This window comes from Sorex fumeus, unplaced genomic scaffold, assembly GCF_029834395.1.
Source record: "Sorex fumeus unplaced genomic scaffold, SorFum_2.1 ptg000030l, whole genome shotgun sequence".
Taxonomy (NCBI): domain Eukaryota; kingdom Metazoa; phylum Chordata; class Mammalia; order Eulipotyphla; family Soricidae; genus Sorex; species Sorex fumeus.
The window spans coordinates 18,508,735-18,527,559 of NW_026606087.1; the positions used below are offsets into that span (position 1 = coordinate 18,508,735).

The 18,825-nt window shown below is 46.2% G+C and overlaps 1 protein-coding gene across 1 annotated transcript in view; it reads left to right on the forward strand.

The window, feature by feature from the left end:
• P4HA3 (prolyl 4-hydroxylase subunit alpha 3) overlaps positions 1-18,825 on the forward strand; it is a 43,721-nt gene that overhangs the window by 23,189 nt on the left and 1,707 nt on the right. Inside the window, exons 5-10 of the mRNA XM_056116098.1 lie at positions 929-980; positions 4,039-4,202; positions 5,705-5,881; positions 12,824-12,888; positions 14,462-14,621; positions 17,952-18,014. Of these exons, the coding sequence (XP_055972073.1) occupies positions 929-980; positions 4,039-4,202; positions 5,705-5,881; positions 12,824-12,888; positions 14,462-14,621; positions 17,952-18,014 (681 nt within the window). The remainder of the gene's footprint in view (positions 1-928; positions 981-4,038; positions 4,203-5,704; positions 5,882-12,823; positions 12,889-14,461; positions 14,622-17,951; positions 18,015-18,825) is intronic.

Genomic DNA, 18,825 nt, shown 5'->3' on the forward strand with positions numbered 1-18,825 from the left:
ATGCTCAGGGGTTACTCCTGGCTCTGCACCCAGGAATTACTCCTGGTGGTGCTTGGGGAACAATTTGGGATGCCGGGGATTGAACCCGGATCGGCCACGTGCAACGCGAACATCCTACCCGCTGTACTATGGCTCTGACCTACGTTTCAATTCCAAGATGAAAAATACTTTAAAACATTGGTTGCACATCACTGAGAACATATTTAAACCATTGAACTATATAATCACACATGACTTAAGATGATAAATTGATGTTCTCTTTTTGTAAAACCACAATTAAAAGTAATAATGAAAAATATTCTCTTTGCAGACTATGTGACAATATAAAAATATTCCCGAACACAGTATAGAACAAAGTCACCACCAGGAAACCCAGTGCCTGCTCTCACTGATACTTGGCCGAATGGGCCAGTGGTTCAGTCACTGCAGCTTGGGTTCTCAAGGACCCCCAGGGCTGCACTCGGGAATGCTTAGGAGACCGTGTCTAAATCGGCATCAGCCACAGGCAAGGCATGTGCCTTTACCCTGGTACTAGCTTTCAGGCCCCTTAATTAGAGGTGTCATAGTTTCAATTGTTTAATAATAAAATGTGCCAAAATAGCAACACCCTGTAATCCCATGACATTGCATGCTGATAGATTCAAAAGTGCTTTAGAAATTATGTTTTTATTCTTTTTCCTCCCTTTCCTGAGGAGGGTGGTAATAAGTCATGTGTGATGGAGATAACTGAGACTTGAGTTGCTTGCAGAAACTGATCCTGAATTTAGACAAGAATCTCTCATTTCTAGGCTGCTGCTTTTCATGGAAATATATCGGATTACTTATGTGGGGCAAGACTCCTTTATAGTTTTTTTTTTAATCTGCTTGTTGGTTTGCCAGACGAAGTATCCTCAGTAGTTAACTCTTTCTTTCCTTTTTTCTTTTGTAGGCGGGAAATGTTTCATATGCCCTCAGCCTGTCTCAAGAGCTTCTCCTCTATAGTACGTGATAATAAGAGACAAGTCAAAGGCTTGATTCAATGGGAAATCTTTTCTGCTCATGGGGCCTTCGTCTCTGCAAGTAAAACACAGCTACCTGGTTCTGTTTTACTCATTTTGCAGTCCAAGGCATATTTCTTTTCCTTTGTTTTACTACTCCCAGCTCAGTATTTAGAGAACTTTATGGTCCAGGGATCCAGCCCAGGGCTCTTCGCATGCAAAGCGTGTGTGCACCTCCAGCAATTTGAGATACTGCCGCAGCCTCATCACTAAACTTTTGGATTTAATTAATCAGTATACTTGGGGAAATTTTGAAGTTAGTTGGGAAAATGCTAAGAGGGAGATATTACCTGCCCCCTTTCTCCTCCACTCCCATTCCAGCTGGATATTCGTGGGGGCATATGTGCGGGGTTGGGAACCACTTTGCTCAAACATTTAAAAACTCAGGAAGACGACAGGGAATGGAGACAGTCAGTGAGTGTAAGGAGAGTGAGCAAGATTATCCACTCTGACTACTTACCAAAACAGGTCTCAGTTCTTCCCTGAACCCAGAGCAAGTATCCTGCCCAGCCAGCCTCAGGGATCAACTGCAACTCTCCTGGCAGCCCTTTGCTAGTTTGTTAGGAAGGAACATGATGCTCTCCGTGTGGAGGTGCTCAAGGTGAGCCCACCGAGATTTAACACCTGACCTGGCTGACAGTTTAAAGTCTCCAGAGATCAGTGTGGACTTTTGTGGTCCCCAGCCAATGCAGTGATCTTTCCATTCCCCGAAGGAAGCTGAGAAAATCTGCCACAAGACTTTTTCCATTCCCTATAGGAGTGTTACCTAAACCTGAAATAATCCCCTCTTTCCTTTTCTTGTGCGCTTTCTGCGTCCAAGGAAAGGGATGTACCTTTCATCTGGTACAGCATTTTAATGTTTTGTTGTCTTTCTGTTTGGGGGCTACACCCAGTGATGCGCAGAAATTACTCCTAGCAGGCCCCGAAGGATCATATGAGATGCTGGGGATTGAGCCCCCATTGGCCGAGTACAAGGCAAGCTCCCTACCCACTGTACTATCTGTTTGACCCTTGGTACAGCTCTTTGGAACTCTCTTCTACTTGCTAGATGGGATACTGTCCAGTCCGTGAATTATTCACTAAAGTAAATTACCTTTAAAATGAAGTTGGTTGGATTTTTGTTATTTAGAAAGTTAAACAGTAAAGTCACTTTCTAGTTTAACTCTGCTTGAGTACTTTTGCTTAAGTTTTGGTGGTAGAAAACTGGATAGGTTTTTCTTTAATAAGATATTTGGATACTAAGGTAATAACATCACTATTATGTTTTCAAATTTACAAATTAATGTAGGAAATTATATGTACTTATTGTTAGTGAATCTGTTTAATAACATCCCTTTCTGATAAAGCAGCTAACCATAGGATAAAGAAGTAGCTGTATGATTAGAAATGTGGGTAATTAGTAATACAGGGAAAACTCTAACCTACCCCTCTTTATTCCTTTGTGCTTGATATATTAAATTCTCTGCCTTTTACAGAAAATCCCAATTATGAGCAATCATAGGTGAGATTCAACAAATGAAGATTCCCAGTTCCATTGCTGACTCTGGTGTTCTGGGCTCATCATTTTTATTCTCCCAAACTTTATTTCTCCTCTTGGTTTTTTTCGGGGGGATCCTTGCAAGCAGAGCTCAGGGTGTTCAGGGGCTACTCCCAGTGCTTCTCAACCAACTGGGTGGTGTGGTTGACTGCAACAGCCCAGGGATGTAGAGCTCCTCTGGTCCTATGATGCTGGGGATCCCCAGGGCTACCTGGAGATGACCAGGGGCAGCATTCAGGGGTAGTTCCAGGGATTACACTGGCATCTGCCCAGCTTACGCCCTAACCTGTACTGTCTCCCCTGCTCTCTCCTCTCTCTCCTCTTGTTTACGAAAGGGTGGTAATTTCTGCTTATCATTAGTGAATGATGGCCCTTCCCTGACTCCTTTGCCAGGGTGATGGTGATTAGAAACACACTGAGCTCCTAAGAGCAAATTCCTGTGGGGGCATTAAATCAGTTCTCCACAGGGCCAGAGCGATAATACGAAGGCTAAGGTGCTTGTCTTGCACATTGATGACCCAGGTCATCTTGGAGCCCTCCAAGGAGCAATCCCTGGTGCAGAGCCAGGAGGAAGCCCTGAGCAGAAACATTTTGGGCGTGTTGAGTGTGGTCCCCGGCCCCCCCAAAATAAAATAAGTCAATTCAGCATCTCCCAACATGTACTGAGAATTGTGCAGATAAACAAAAGTCAGCCATGGTGGGGGTGGGGAGTGGTTGCCAACCCAGCGGGCATTGTGAAGCCAAAGCGGGCACAAACAGGTAGCCCCCAATATGATAGATATGAGACCTCCATGGTGATACAGGGTAGAGCCAAATCTGGAACCCTTTGTTTCTACCTCTCTGCCACATGTTTTAGGAATATTGAAGGACCCAGTAGAGTCAAGAACGAATTCACTTACAGTTCTCCAAGGGAGAGTAGCTGGGTCTCTCCTGTGGGCACTGGCTCTCCATACCTTTTATCCAGAGTACTTACTTGACATGTTTGTATGTAAGTAGTTTTATGTCAGGCGGGGGAGAGGGTGTGGGTCAAACCTGTCAGTGCTCAGAAGCTACTCCCAGCTCCATGCCAGGGGGTTGTTCCCTGCAGTGCTCGGGATTGACTGTGGTTTGCCACAAGACAAGAACCTTAACTCCTCTCTTATGTCTCCAGCACCTTATGTAAGTTCATACTATTATGTTTCTCCATTAAACTCCATGTTCTGGGAAGTTACCTTCTAACACAGTGTCTGGTACATAGTAGATACTTACTGAAGATTTCTTGAAAAGATGGAAAATTAACAAATGAATGCAGGGAATTGGCCACTGCCACACTGCCCTAGAGCCCCCAATCCCCGTGATCATTTGCCACTCTAGGTGGCAAATGAACACTTGTGCTATTTGTGACAGTGAGGTCATAGGAAGCCTTGGCAGCACCTCTGGGCCAGTTTGTTCATCTGTAATATCCCTTCTTCTGAATTCCCCCAGGCCCAGACAATAAGAGGATGGCCAGGAATATCCTGAAATATGAAAAGCTCTTAGCAGAGAGCTCCAAAAGGACAGTAGCCAAGGTTGCCATCCGGAGGCCCAATGTCCCGCACCTGCAGACCAGAGATGTCTACGAGGGGCTGTGCCAGACCCTGGGCTCTCAGGTAGGACTCCTTGGAAACAGACACGGCTAGAATCATTTTGGCTAGAGAGAGAAAAGGTTAAATTGGGACAGTGTGAGGGGTATGGACTGTGGCAGTAAAAATATTTATATGACTCATTTGGCTAGCATGGTGACCACATTCTGAATCTCCCACATTTAAGATTTTGTATCACACCTGGCAGTGCTCAGGGCTTATTCTGACCATGCTCAGAATCATGCTTGGTGTCATATTCTGTGCAGAGGATTGAACCGGGGTCAGCTGCTTACAAGACAGATACCTTTTGTTTAAAAAAATTTTTTTTTTCTTTTTTAAAATTGAATCATCATGAGATACAGTTACAGAGTTGTTCCTGATTGGATTTCAGTCATATAATGTTCCAATACCCGTCCTTTCACCAGTGTACATTTCCAATCACCAGTGTCCCCAGTTTCCTTCCACCCCTCCCACCCCAGACTGCCTCTATGGCAGGTACTTTTCTTCTCTCTCTCTCTCTCTCTCTCTCTCTCTCTCTCTCTCTCTCTCTCTCTCTCTCTCTCTCCCCATCCCATGGCATTATGGTTTTCAATTCAGGTGCTGATGAAAGGTCATCATTTTTGTCCCTTTACCTACTTTCAACACTCAGTTCATTTAGGTCCCTTCTCTATCCTGACTGCCCTCCCCAATCCCTCCATTTGTGGCAAGCTTCCAACCATGGACAAGTGCTCTTGTCCCTTGTTTCTCCTGTCCTTGCATATTAGTCTCATACTCTGTTTCTTTTTATATCCCACAAATGAGTGCAATCATTCTGTGCCTCTTCCTCTCCTTCTGATTCATTTCATTCAGCATGATACTCTCCACATCCATTTATAAGCAAATGTAATGACTACGTTTTTCCTGGTGACTGAGTAGTATTCCATGTTTAGATGTTCCATAATTTCTTTATCCAGTTGTCTGTTCTCTGGTAGTGGTGTCGTTTCCAGATTCTGGCTATTGTGAATTGTGCTGCAATGAATATAGAAATGCAAGAAATGCAGATGGAGTTTCTCCTGTGTGTTTTTGGGTCCTTAGGGTATATTCCCAGAAGTGGTATTGCTGGACCAAATGAAACTCAATTTCTTGTTTTTTGAGTAACTATAATGTTTGCCAAAACGGTTGGACTAGTCGACATTTCCACTAACAATGAAGGAGAGTCCCTTTCTCCCTGAATCCATGCCAGCACTGTTTTATCTTTTCTTTTCTTTTTTTTTTTTTTAGTGTGTAAGGCAAACACCTTAACCCCTGAACTATCTCTCTGACTCTCAAGTGTTTTTTGTTGGTTTGGTTTGGTTTTTCAGTAATGGTTAGCGGCTTCTCCGGGCTTGTCCCTTGGAGAACCATGCAGTGCCAGGAATTGAACCTGGGCTGTTGAGAGATCTCGCTGGCTCCATAACATTCAAGTGTTTTTTTCTACTGAGTTTCTCTTATGTTGTTGCTTCTAGAACCTTCCCCTTGATTAAGTCTTGATTAAATCCCCTTGATTACAGCCCACTCACTACCAGATCCCCAGCCTCTACTGCTCCTATGAGACCAATTCCAGCCCCTACCTGCTGCTCCAGCCCGTCCGGAAGGAGGTCATACACCTGGAGCCCTACATTGTTCTCTTCCATGACTTTGTCAGTGACGTGGAGGCTCAGAAAATCAGAGGGTTTGCAGAACCATGGGTAAGTGTCCCCGGAGTCTAATAGGAGTTTCCCTTTGTTTACCTCCACTACTGTCTCAGGGCACCCCCCCTTCACTCCCCTGACCCCCACCACATCTCAGTGCCATGGTAAGCTCAGTCCTGGAGGGAAGTGTACTCTTGGGGGCAGAACGGGGGTTGTATCAAAATGTTGTTTTCATGAAACTGTATTATTGACTATATTGTCAAATTATAAATCACAGTGACTAAAAGAAAAAAAAGGAAGGGGAAATAATGTTTAACTACGTATTTGTACTTGATTGTGTTTATGTACGCAGAAAAAAATTGTAAATATTGTTTTCAATCAAAATGTAATGTGAGCCTCTCTTGCAAAACACAGTACCCAAAAGAAGAGAGAGAGAACAAGGGGGAATACCCTGCCACAGAGGCAGGATGGGACGGGGGGGGGGGGGGGGATGCTGGGACCCGTGGTGATGGATGACGGGCACTGGTGGAGGGATGGGCACTTGATCATTGTATAACTGAAACCCAAGCACAAAATTTGTAAGCCTATAACTGTACCTCATGGTGTTTCACTAATAAAAAAATTAAAAAAAAAAAACTAAAAATGGCTCCTATGTTTAAAGCTGCACAGGAGAGCCAGGCTCAGAAAAAAAAAATGTAATGTGAGCCACATAGATCATCCTAAAGTTTTAGTAGGCACATTCCAAAAAAGTGAAATCAATGTAAGTTTCCCTTTGTGTCTTTCCCTTTCCTGGAGATCTAGAGTGTGGGACAGGCAGCTCAAACGACTTGGCATTTCATCATTCCCAGAGTTCCAAATGCCAGCCACTCCCTAAAACAAATTACTGGTGAACAACACAGAAGTGGCTGACTCTGGAGATAGGAGATAGTCTGGGAAGAGATAGAGGCATTTTTCTGGGATGTTGCAAAAGGGCTCTCCATCTATTCTTAGGGATGCATTTGTCAAAAATCAGCAGATGGAGCAGATGTATGGCTAAGAGGTAGAGCACATACTAGCATGTGTAAGTTCATAAGGTTCTGGGTTTACTTTTTCTTTTTTTTATTCCATGGCCGACCCGAGTTCAATTCCTCCGCCCCTCTTGGAGAGCCCGGCAAGCTACCGAGAGTATTTGATATGCCAAACACAGTAACAACAAAGTCTCCAATGGAGATGTTACTGGGCCCGCTCGAGCAAATTGACGATCAACGGGAGGGCCTTACCTTTACCTTTTTTATTCCAAATGTTTCTTTAATACTCGTATTTTTTTGCACTTTGTTTTTTTTTTCTTAGTAAGACACTGTAGTTTAAAAAGTTGTTCATAATACAGTTGTTTCAGGAATACAATGTTCCAACACAAATCCCACCACCAACCTCCCCTTCTCTCCACCAATGGCCCCAGGTTCCCTCCCACTCCCAAGCCTGCCCCCCCCCCCAGCAGGAATATAATAAATTTATTTCATATTGCTTGCTCCAACAAAAGTTAAAGGAATGGTAAATAAAATTATCCCAACAAAAGTTAAAGGAATGGTAAATAAAATTATCCAAAAATAAATCAATAAAATTTATTTTGTGATGACTGATTTCTATGTTTCTACCTTTTCTTAATCTAATAGAGGATAGTCATATGTAACATTACTGAGTGTCACACTCAATGACACATATTGGGAACTTTCTCCTGTCCCTTAAAGAAACTCTTGTAACAAATCTAGTTTTAAAATGATGCTATGTTTTAAAATTAAGCTGTGTTTTAAAACTAAGCTGTGGCCTTTCCATGAAGCTCTGTATTATTCCTTCAAATCTGAATGATAATCTAGCTGAATAGTGTATTCTTGATGAAATGTTCATTTCATTGTGTGTCTGTACTATATCCTTCTATATTCTTCAGGCTCCTAGAGTCTCATTCGATAGATCAACTGTATATCTTATGAACTTTCCCTTGTAGGTAACTTTGTTTTATGATCTTCTGGCTATTAATATTCTGCCTCTGTCTTTGGATTTTGTTATTTTGAGTACAGTGTGTCTTGGAGTTTTCCCAGTCGAGTCTATTTTTGCTTGGACTCTTCAGGCCCCTTGGATGACTGTATCTGTATTCCTCAACTCTGGGAATTTTTATCAATGATTTCATTAACCATTGTTTCTCCATCACGTCTCCCTTCCTGTTCTTCAGGGACACTCTGCTTTAGTGGGCACAGGCCAACCTGCCCCCCCTCTGATTTATCCTGGTCTGCTCAGCCATGCATAGATCCAAGCTTAATTGTGACTTTTGATCTCTTTCGAGATTTATTTATGGGTCTCTGGAATAAGGCCAATAAATGAGCTTGTATAACTGAGCTGAGGTGCTTTGTGGGCGTGGCTCCCATATACTTAATTTTTGGCCTTTCAATTTCTTGGTAAACTGTGTCCCAAGAATTGGGGTCCATCCCAAGGCAGAGCAGCAATTTTGGGGCATCAGGAAGCCTGAAGGCACCATCAGGCTGCTGATGCACTTGCCCTGCAGGTACAGGTTGACCTGCTTGTGGCACCATACCCCCATCATTTACTCTTTAACCAAAAAATGTAACTGTAAGAGTATGAAGTGGAGCAAGGAAAGCCTCTTGAGTGAAATGATTGGTGTTGGGGTAACTGGTCAAGTCACATGTAAAAAAAAAGAAGAAGAACTTAGACCTGTCTTACACGACGCATAAAAATCAATTCAAATGGACTACAGACCTTGATACCAGGCCTGAATCCATAAAGTACTGAGGAAAACATGGGCAGAACCCCTCATGACATCTAATCTAGAGGCAACCTTAATGACTTATTTCATGTGAATTTTTAAAGGAAATACTATTTTTAAATTCATGTATCCATAACAAGAGAAAGATATACAGTTAAAAAGAAAAGACCGAGATTCACTGTGGCCTCATGTCCTTGATGGTGAACCACATCGAGGCAGCCACGTGGTTGCTGTCCACTGAACAGAGCCTGCTGTGTTCCAGACTCTGAGAAGGCTGGGCTCTCACCAGGAGCTGAAGAGCTTCCTGATGGCTGGGAGGGGTAGTGACTGACCCGAGCTGGGAGGGCTTCTCTACTCAAGGGGGGCAGAGGCTTGTGTGCTGAAGAAGGAGCAATGATACGATGGGTCAGGAGTTAGCCTGGCACATGGCTGACCTGGATCTGATACCTGCACCACGGATGGCCCATGTGTCCCTTCAGGAGTGATGCCTGAGCACAGAGCCAAGAGTAAGCCCTGAGCACTGCTGGGTGGAGCCCTCAAACAAAAACAACAGAATAAATAAAGAGAACATCCTGGTAAGGAAAGGCAGAAGGGAGGGGTCAAGCCAGACAAGGTTTTAATCTGCCCAGAAATTCAGGTTCACTGGTCTTTGTGGCTGAAAACCCCAGGCCTCATCTGAGTCTGGATGCGTGACCTCCCCCCACCTCCCTGTACTTCCAGAAGTCCTGGCAGCCACGCTGCATCTCACTGCTGCTGCTATGTAAGCCCATCTACCAGCCTGTTCCAGAGACTCATAGATAAATCTAGAAAAAGATCGACTAGCCGCAAAAATTTCTGGGACTCCCATTCCTGGCTGAGACCTCCTGGGTGATCACAGAGAGGGGTAGGCCAGCTGCCACCCAAACAAAGCCCCAGCAGCTGCTCCAGCAGCCCAAAGCCACCACCATGGCTGCAGCCAGACTGCCCAGTGAAATATTCTGGATTTTCTGGAGTGTGCAGCCTTCTCCAGACTCTACAACACTGACATCCCAGAAGGAGCACACCAGATTAGAGGGGATGTGACACAGAAGGCAACCGAATCTCAACGAGAAGAAGGCTTAACTTGCAACAACAGCGTAGTAAGCCCTTAGGCAAGGACTTAATGTCCCCACGGTGAGATACAACACGTTTTACAAATTTTTTTCTATGGAAATATTTTTTTGATCATTCTGTTAGCCATTTAATAGTAATAAGCAATATAAAATAAATTACTGTGGATCTGCTGCGGGGGCAGGCTTGAGGGGTATCTGGGAAAATGGAGACGATGATGGAGGGAAGGTGACAGGGTGGTGGGATTGGTTTTGGATTATGGAATGCCTGTAACAAATCATCACAACAACTTTGTAAACCACAGTGTTAAAATAAAGTGGGAGGGAAAAGTAAGACAAGGTTCACCTGGCATATGGGACAGGCAGTGAAGGAGATTCCAGGGAGATGGAGCTTGTGCGTGGGGCCTCCCGGCAGAGTGTGCTGTGCATGGGGCAAGTTCAGTGGCCACATGTGCAAGGGAAGGGAGGATGGAGCAGAGATGACCTTTGGCGTGAGGGCTCACTTACGCTGTTGGGGAGTTTGCGTTTTCTCCTGTGGACCGTGGAACAGTTTGAAACAGGAAAGGGATGTCATCAGGTCTATAGATTTGGGGGTGGGGGTTTGGGGACTATCCCAGAAGTGCCGGGGGCTACCAGGCCCACACTGGACAGTGCTTGGGAGGCCATGCAGTGGGTGAGATTGACCGGAAATTCCAGCCCTTGGAACAGTCTCCCACTCCTAGGTCTGTGAATTTCAAGGGAGATTGACAGCAGAGGAGGAGGGGAAAAAAACAGAACTAGGATATTGCAGTCGAAAACTCCTCCAAGGCTGGGACATGGCTCAGGGCTGGGGGACAAGCTTCACATGCAGGAGCCCCAGGTTCAAGTCCTGGTACCACATAGCCCCCTACAAACACCACTAGAAGCAACCTACCCCCAAGTACAGAGCTGGGAGGAGCCTCCAGCACTGCCAAATGTGACCCCCAAAATAGAACTAATAAGGGGAAATAAAAGCTTCTCTGATGAGTCCCCGGTCTGTGCATAGAAGTTTCTGGAGGCTGCTGAGCTCTTCTGTGAGGTGGGGCAGTATCTCTTTACTGGCTCCTCAGTGGGCTGTGCAAGCTCTGGGTCAGCCGTTGCTTTTTTCTGTAGCTGCTCTATCGCCTGGCAGCAGGATGGGGAACACGCCAGGAATGTTCATTTCATGGTCAAGGGCTGTCATCCTCCGGGCATGCTCAGACCTTCCCCCAAAAGCATCCAGCTCAGATTCTGATCTCTGTGTGGCCTCTAACTCTATGAGCCTGGCTGTCCTGTGGGAACTGGTCAGTGGCTTGTGTTGAATTTATTCCTTTCTTTTTCTTTCTCTTTTTAGTTTTTGGGCCACCCCAGCTGTGCTCAGAGCTTACTCCTGGCTCTCTGTTCAGGGATCATGCTTGTGTGGCTCAGGGACTATGTGGGGTACCAGGGGTCAAACCCAGGTCCGCTGCATGCAAAGCAAGAACCTTAACCTCTGTACTGTCATTCCAGCCTGGATATTTTTATCCTAGAAGGACAGACAGAAGCATCTTTCCTGTATGAGCCTCCTTTCTGAGCTAGGGTGCTGGAACAAGGGGTGAAAGATTAGACAGTATCCGTCACCTGATTTTCTGCCTCCCAACTTTGAAGCATGATTGGCTAAGAGGATACTCCTTGGAACAAGCTCATACATTGCACCTATGACATGGGACATGGGTCCAGGGAATAGAAAAGCCTTCTCCTGGCTTGGCAACTGAAAGATTCTATCACAGATCCCTTTGAGAAGGGAGAGGGCTCCTGTCTCGATGCATTTCAGCACCATCCTCTGCTTCGAAGGCTGTGCAGTGCCAGGCGGGATCTGGCACAGGACTCCCTCCCTCCCTCCCTCCCTCCCTCCCTCCCTCCCTCCCTCCCTCCCTCCCTCCTTCCTTCCTCCCTTCCTTCTTTTCTTCCCTCATCCCTCCCTCCTTCCCTCCCTCCCTCCCTCCCTCCCTCCTTCCTTCCTTCCTCCCTTCCTTTTCTCCCCTCATCCCTCCCTCCCTCCCTCCCTCCCTTCTTTCTTCTCCTTCCTTCCCCCTCCCTCCCTTCCTTTCTTCCTTTCTCCCTCCTTCCCTTCACTTCCCTCCCTCTCTCCCTTCGTTTCTTTCTTTCTTCTTCCCACTTCTGGCCAGGACTTATCCAGAGCCTGGAATCTGCTCTGACAGATGACCTTGCTGTCGGGGAATTTACTTGCTGCTACAGATGTAGGAGTGAACACATTTCTCTTTCTATACTCTGTTTCTGAAGTTAGAGGCCACTTTCTTTAAAAACAATTTTAAAATGTCTGCCCAGACTTTCAGAACAAAATGAGACATTCAGCTGAATTAGTAACTTGAGGGGTTCTTAAAAATGTTCTTTCTTCTAACCCAGACCAGTGCAGGTGAACAGATTGATTCTCCATAGGAAGGGCTTTGCTTGGGCGCCATCTGGCTTCAGAGGAGGATTTGCTTGTTGGGGTGTTCGTTTAACTTGACCAACACTAGGTGCCTGCGACAGCCTCGGGGACTCAGGGGAAGGGGCAGCAGCCCTGCTCTCAGCTCACAGCTCCCTTATTCACATCAATCTCTCACTTAGCGTTGCTTTTACCAGATGTAATGCCAAAGGTCAATTTTGACTCTTTAGGGTTTTTTGTCCTATGGATAACTTATCCATTAGCTTGAGCAAAATATCCTTAAAATATAACTTGGTATAGTAAGGAAATAACAAATGGCCCAGAGTAACAGAATCTGTTAACTAATCTATAGAACTGAGCTTACCACCATGTGGAAACAGTAGGGGGAAAATGTCTGGGGGCCAGGGTTGGGAGGGGGGTTCCTGGGACAGTGGTGATGGGAAGCAGAACACAGGCAGAGGGTGTGGGACTGGAATGTTGTATGCATGAAACCCTGCCAGTGACAGTATTGTAAATCATGGTGGTTAAAGCATTTAGAAAAAAATATGTATCTTTAAAGTAGAGAGAAACAGGTCAGATTTGTGTGAGAGAGGTGTGTCCATACATACGTTCAATTCATAGCCTTCATCATCTTCATCACCTTCCCTTCAGAATCTTCAGACCCCATCACCTTTACCACCTTCCCTTTGTGTCTCAACCTCTTGAACTGTTTTGTTCATTCTTCACCCCAGCTACAGAGATCCGTGGTGGCCTCAGGGGAAAAGCAGTTGCCCGTGGAGTACCGCATCAGCAAGAGGTAAGAGGGGTCCCCCTGGTAAGGGTCCTTGTCACACCAACCACATATCGCGCGCGCACACACACACACACACACACACACACAGGCCAGTGCAAGACTGATGAATGTTAATAGCAGCAGCCGTCCAGCTGCCGGCAGGGATGCAAGTCTATGAACCCTTCAGCATTTGGTCCCCAAGACTTCATCTTAGTGACTGACCTGGGCAGACTGAACACCTTCTGTGCTCCCCAGAACCTTAAAGCAAATGTAAAGGCTGTTTCTCATTTTTTATACCACCTTGATTTGAATGTGTTACTCTCTTATGAGCTCTAAGAACACTGTTGCTTTCTTGTCTAGGGAATTTCTATCAACCTGACAGACACAGCTTGTGTGCACCTGTGCAAGAATGAATGAGTTGCTTCTTTCTTATGGAGCAAAGCAGCGGTCTGCACTTCCCACCAGGCTGAGCTCTTAATTCAGAGCTCCAAGAGGCTCGCTCTCTTTCCATGGGGAACACTCTCCTTTCTGTGGAATCTCTCTTCTGATTCTGTCCTTTCTGTGGGGACCGCCACAAGACATCCAGGAAAAGAGACTGAACCCAGCTCTTGGACCTTTGGCCTGTGCTCATTTGTCAGAATTGCAGAGATCTTTCTAGGCTCTATGGCAAATGCTGACACATTGCTTGCAAAGCACTTTCAGAGGCATTGTGTGTCATGGTCTTCACAGGTCTATGAGGTAGATTACTGCAGTCATCCCCATTTTGCAAATGAACACAGTGAACTTTAGAAAGGTTAAAAGTTTAATCCTGTGATAAGGATTGGGAACTGGTCTTCTTACTCTCGATCAAAAGTTTTCCAAATTCACTCCACTTCCTTGGGCGAGATGTCTCTAAAAATTGGCTTCTTTGAGTTTCTCTCAGTCCCCCTTACCTCTCAGTGCTTGGTAAGCACTCTCTGCAGGATTCGTGCACTGGGTGTGGCCTTCAGCAGGTATTGAGCATATTGCATAAGTGAAAGTGAGAATGTTCAGAAAGAGGGCGGACACAGGGCAGATTTGATCTGAGAAACACACAAGTTAAAGCACATTCATGGTTATCATCTTGTCCATCCTCATTGTTCCCTCTTTCCGTTCCCTCCCTCCCTCCCTCCCTCCCTCCCTCCCTCCCTCCATCCCTCCCTCCCTCCCTTCTTCCCCCTCCCTTCCACCCTCCCTCCCTCCCTCCATCCCTCCCACCCTCCCTTCCTTCCTTCCCTCCCTCCCTCCCTTCTTCCCCCTCCCTTCCACCCTCCCTCCCTCCCTCCATCCCTCCCACCTTCCCTTCCTTCCCTCCCTCCCTCCCTCCCTCCCTCCCTCCCTCCCTCCCTCCTTCCTTCCTTCCTTCCTTCCTTCCTTCCTTCCTTTTTCTTTCCTTCCTTCCTTCCTTTCTTCCCTCCCTTCCTCCCTCCGTCCCTCCCTCCCTCCCTCCGTCCCTCCCTCCCTCCCTCCCTTCCTTCCTTCCTGCTTTCTGCCTACAGTTGAGATCATTCATTTATTCACATGCATGAGTCTCTGCTGGCCTCCTTCCTCTGACCCCGCACCCTGTGATGTGTTTCAGTGCTTGGCTGAAGGACACAGTTGACCCAGTGCTGGTGACTCTTGACCACCGTATCGCTGCCCTCACAGGCCTCGATGTGCAGCCTCCCTATGCCGAGTATCTTCAGGTGGTCAACTATGGAATCGGGGGGCACTATGAACCTCACTTCGACCACGCGACGGTAACAGTGGGGCCCAGGCTCTCCCCTTGGGAGGGAACTAGGGTGTTGTATATTTCTCTGAGGCGGAGCTCTTATAAGTGACATCTTAGAAAGGAGTTGATTGTTCCAGAAAGCAACAAATTCAAAAGCCATGGTTGTAAGCCAGTTGTTGCCCACACATCTCCTGGGCCTCTGCCCCACTCTCAGAAACTGGTTAGAGGGGAGACGACTATGAGAAGACTGTGCTGGAATTTCTCTAGTTTCCTGGCAGCCTTTTCTCCCTCTTTCTTCTTCTCTCACCATCTCTATCTTTGTCGATGGCTATTCAGAAAATACGTTTTGTTTTGGAGTCACACCCAGCATTGCTCAGGGCTTACTCCTGGCTCTGTGCTCAGGGATCACTCCTGGCAGAGCTCAAGGGACCCTGTGGGGTGCCAGGGATTGAACTGGGTCAGCCACATGTAAAGCAGGCACTGTATTCATTGTACTATTTCTCCAGCCCCTGTAAATACTTTTTTGGGGATTAAAAAGGTAACCTTGGGCAGGAGTTGTGGCTTGAAGGTAAATTCATGTCTAGCAAGTGTGAGTCCTGAGTTCCAGCACTGGCACCCTTTGCTCAGTGCTGAAAGGAGTGGCACTGGGCTCCAGGTACTGCTGAGTGCCACTCATAGTGCCACTCAAATGCTGAGTGCCATTTATATATTAAAATTTATATATTAATATTTAATATATAAATATTAATATAAAAACTTTAGTATTTCCTCAAAATTGGCCAAAGATTCAGCTCAAACTTTATGAGAATTATAGACTTGGGATTTTTTCGTAGAAATAGATTGGTTAAATGTTGTGTGAATATTCGTTCAGTTGGAGATGCTGAGACAAGGAACGAGAGAAAAATTTATGTCATGGAGGGTCCAGGTTCTCTCAGACCCTGTGACAAAGGTAAAGAGCCCCGAAATCTCCGTTTATTTATTACTGTCCTACTGTTCATACTCTAAAGGGCTCAATAGAGTGATGTCATCAAAAGAAGTTACAGAAAGAACACTGAGGCAGGCAAAGCATGTATTGTTTTCTGGAGTCTGCAGGCCTGTGCATTTTGGCCTAAGGAAAGAGCTGCACAACCTAAACTGAAACCTTTCCTGGGTGGGCTACAAGTATTTGAAATTTGTATCCCAAAGACTAGGCTGGGCCAGAGCCTGGAATCTACATGTTAAAGGTCAGCCTGGGCTTCTGTGAGAAGAGGAAAAATTGATTCAATATCCTGAAATTTATGAAATTATTTATTGAAGGCAGCTTAAAGGACATTGATATTCAGCTTTGTCCAAACCAGTCAGGATGCATGAGAAATCGTGCCCATTTTCATGGATCTCTATGTTCCTGCCCATTGTGTGGTACAGTCTACATGGGCTCATCCTGACAGCTCAGTCTAGCCCCAACAGTTAAACCTAAAATATCAATAAAAAGAATATAGAGCAGCAAAGAGTTTTGTAAAAGAATAAAGTTAGAGGACACACACTCCCTGATTTCAAACATAGCACAGAGCTGTAGTAATCGGCGTGTGGTGTAAGATAAACACATAGGTCAAAGAGGCATTTCCAAGTGCAGAAAGAAACCCACACGTGTATGGACAGATGATTTTGGGGGGAGAAAAAGTACTGGAGTTGGATAGTCCAGTGGGTAGGGCACTTGCCTTGCCCAGCCCATGTGGCCCCCTGAGCACTGCCAGAAGTGATGTTTGAGTGCAGATCCAGGAGTAAGGCCTGAGCACTGCCAAGCATGGTCTGAAAAAGGAAAGAGAAAAGAAAAAAAGTTGCAGGGGTCAAAGCAATATATTGGCCAGTGGGAAGGGCTGTTACTTTGCCTGTGGCCAACGCTGGTTTGATCACCGACATCCCACATGGTCTTCCCAAACGCCACCAGGATTGAGCCCAGAGCATTGCCAGCTGTGACCCCAAAACAGACAAACTATTTTTTTAAGTTCTAAGGAAATTTAATGAGAGAAGAAAGCAGTCTTTTCCACAAACGGTGCTAAAATTGTATACAGTTGGATATCTGTCTGCAAAATGAACAGTTTATATCCTTGCCTCAGAACATATAAACAATTATATGAAAAGACTCATAGGCTTAAATATTAAATATGACTATACAGCTGTTAGAAGGAAACATATAATCTTTTTTTTTTCTTTTTGGGTCACATCTGGTGATGTTCAGGGGTTACTCCTGGCTCTACACTCAGGAATTATCCCTGGCTGTGCTCAGGGGACCATATGGGATGCTGGGAATCGAACCCGGGCTGGCCACTTCCAAGGCAAACGCTATACCCACTGTGCTATTGCTCCAGCCCACATGTAATCGTTTCAAAATTTAATTTAGTTCATTTATTTTCATTGTGTGTTGTTTTTGTTTTGTTAGCACAGCGGGTAGGGCGTTCGCCTTACAAGCGGCCAAGATGGCCGACCCGAGTTCGATTCCTCCTCCCCTCTCAGAGAGCCCAGCAAGCTACCGAGAGTATTCGATATGCCAGACACAGTAACAACAAAGTCTCCAATGGAGACGTTACTGGGCCCGCTCGAGCAAATCGACGATCAACGGGAGGGCCTTTACCTTTACCTTTACCTTTTGTTTTGTTTAGTTACTGTGAGATAGAGAGTTATAAAGTCAATCATAGTCAGGTTTTAGTCATACTGTGTTCCAACACCCATCACCCTGCCAGTGTACATTTCCCACCACCAGTGTCCCCAGGTTCCCTCCCAGCACCTTACCCCCAGCCTGCCTCTTTGGCAGGCACTTTCCTTCTTTCTCTCTGTCTCTGTTTCTGTCTCTGTCTCTCTCTATGTCTCTCCCGTTTGGGGCATTAAGGTTTGCAATACCGGTACTGAAAGTTTATCATGAGAAGCATACAATCTTTGTGACTATAGGACAGGCCAAGAGTTCCTAGTATACCAAAGTATGAATCCTAACATAAAGAAGGTGAGAAATCATTCCTCATCAACATCACAGCTGGGGCTGGGAGGCGGCGGGGTCTGGAGGCGTGATGCACGCGGGGACAGGCTCCACTCCCGGCTCCAGCAGCAAACCCCATTCTAGGAGTAGCTCCCAAGCACTGCCCGGAGTGCCCCTCAAACACACAGGGAAAAAACAGTAAATTAAAGTCAGGGTCCAGGCCCGTGCCTCCGGTGGGGCGCTGCCTTCCTGCGTGCAGCTGTGCCCTAGCACCCCTTACCCCATCAGCTGTGATTGAACTTATCTCCCATCTGAAACCCCATTTTCCTCTTCTCTGTAGTGTGGTGGAACCCTGGCTGCCAATTAGGTGCCGTTAGCATAAAAATGATGTTTTATTTCTAATCCTAGTCACCCACCAGCCCGCTGTATAGAATGAAGTCTGGAAACCGAGTCGCAACGTTTATGATCTATGTGAGTCTTGCTTGGGAGGAACTGGGGCTTCCTTCTAAGGGTATAAATTAGTTAATTTATTTTCATTTATTTTCAGCACTGTAGCACTGTCCTTCCATTGTTCATCGATTTTCTTGAGCAAGCACTAGTAACGTCTCCATTGTGAGACTTCTTACTGTTTTTGGCATATTGAATACGTCACGGGTAGCTTACCAGGCTTTGTTGTGCGGGTGGAATACTCTCAGTAGCTTGCCAGACTCTCTGAGAGGGGCAGAGGAATCGAACCCAGGTCGGCCTTGTGCAAGGCAAACGCCCTACCCGCTATGCTATCGCTCTGGCCCGTGTGTGTGTGTGTGTGTGTGTGTGTGTGTGTGTGTGTACATATATACACTTTTTGATCTACGGCTTTCAAAGCATTTTAAAATCTGGATTTGATGATACTCTGCCCAGAAATCCCAGGAATGTTTTGAATTTTAGGCAGTGTTGTTCAGCCCCACAGGATGTACAAAGAACACACCGGAGGGCGCCATCTCCAACAGGGTGTAGGGGGTGGGGGGACAACAGTGTCACCGTCTGCAGTCTGCAGTGGCTAGTCCAGGATCTGGGGTGACATGGAAGGCAGTAGGGAGGTGGGTTGGGAGAGGAGTGGAAGAGGGACTCCCCCCTTCCCGTGGCCCTGGGCACAGACCCGGCGCCCCGGGCAGGCTCCCTTAGCTTCCACACTGCTTGTGCCTCCAAATCCCCCGCCCAGTGCAGAAACAGAGGATGAAGTGATGCTGGCAGTGGGGGGACAGGGGGTGCCTCCGGGGCTCCTTCATTTCTATCTCTTCCT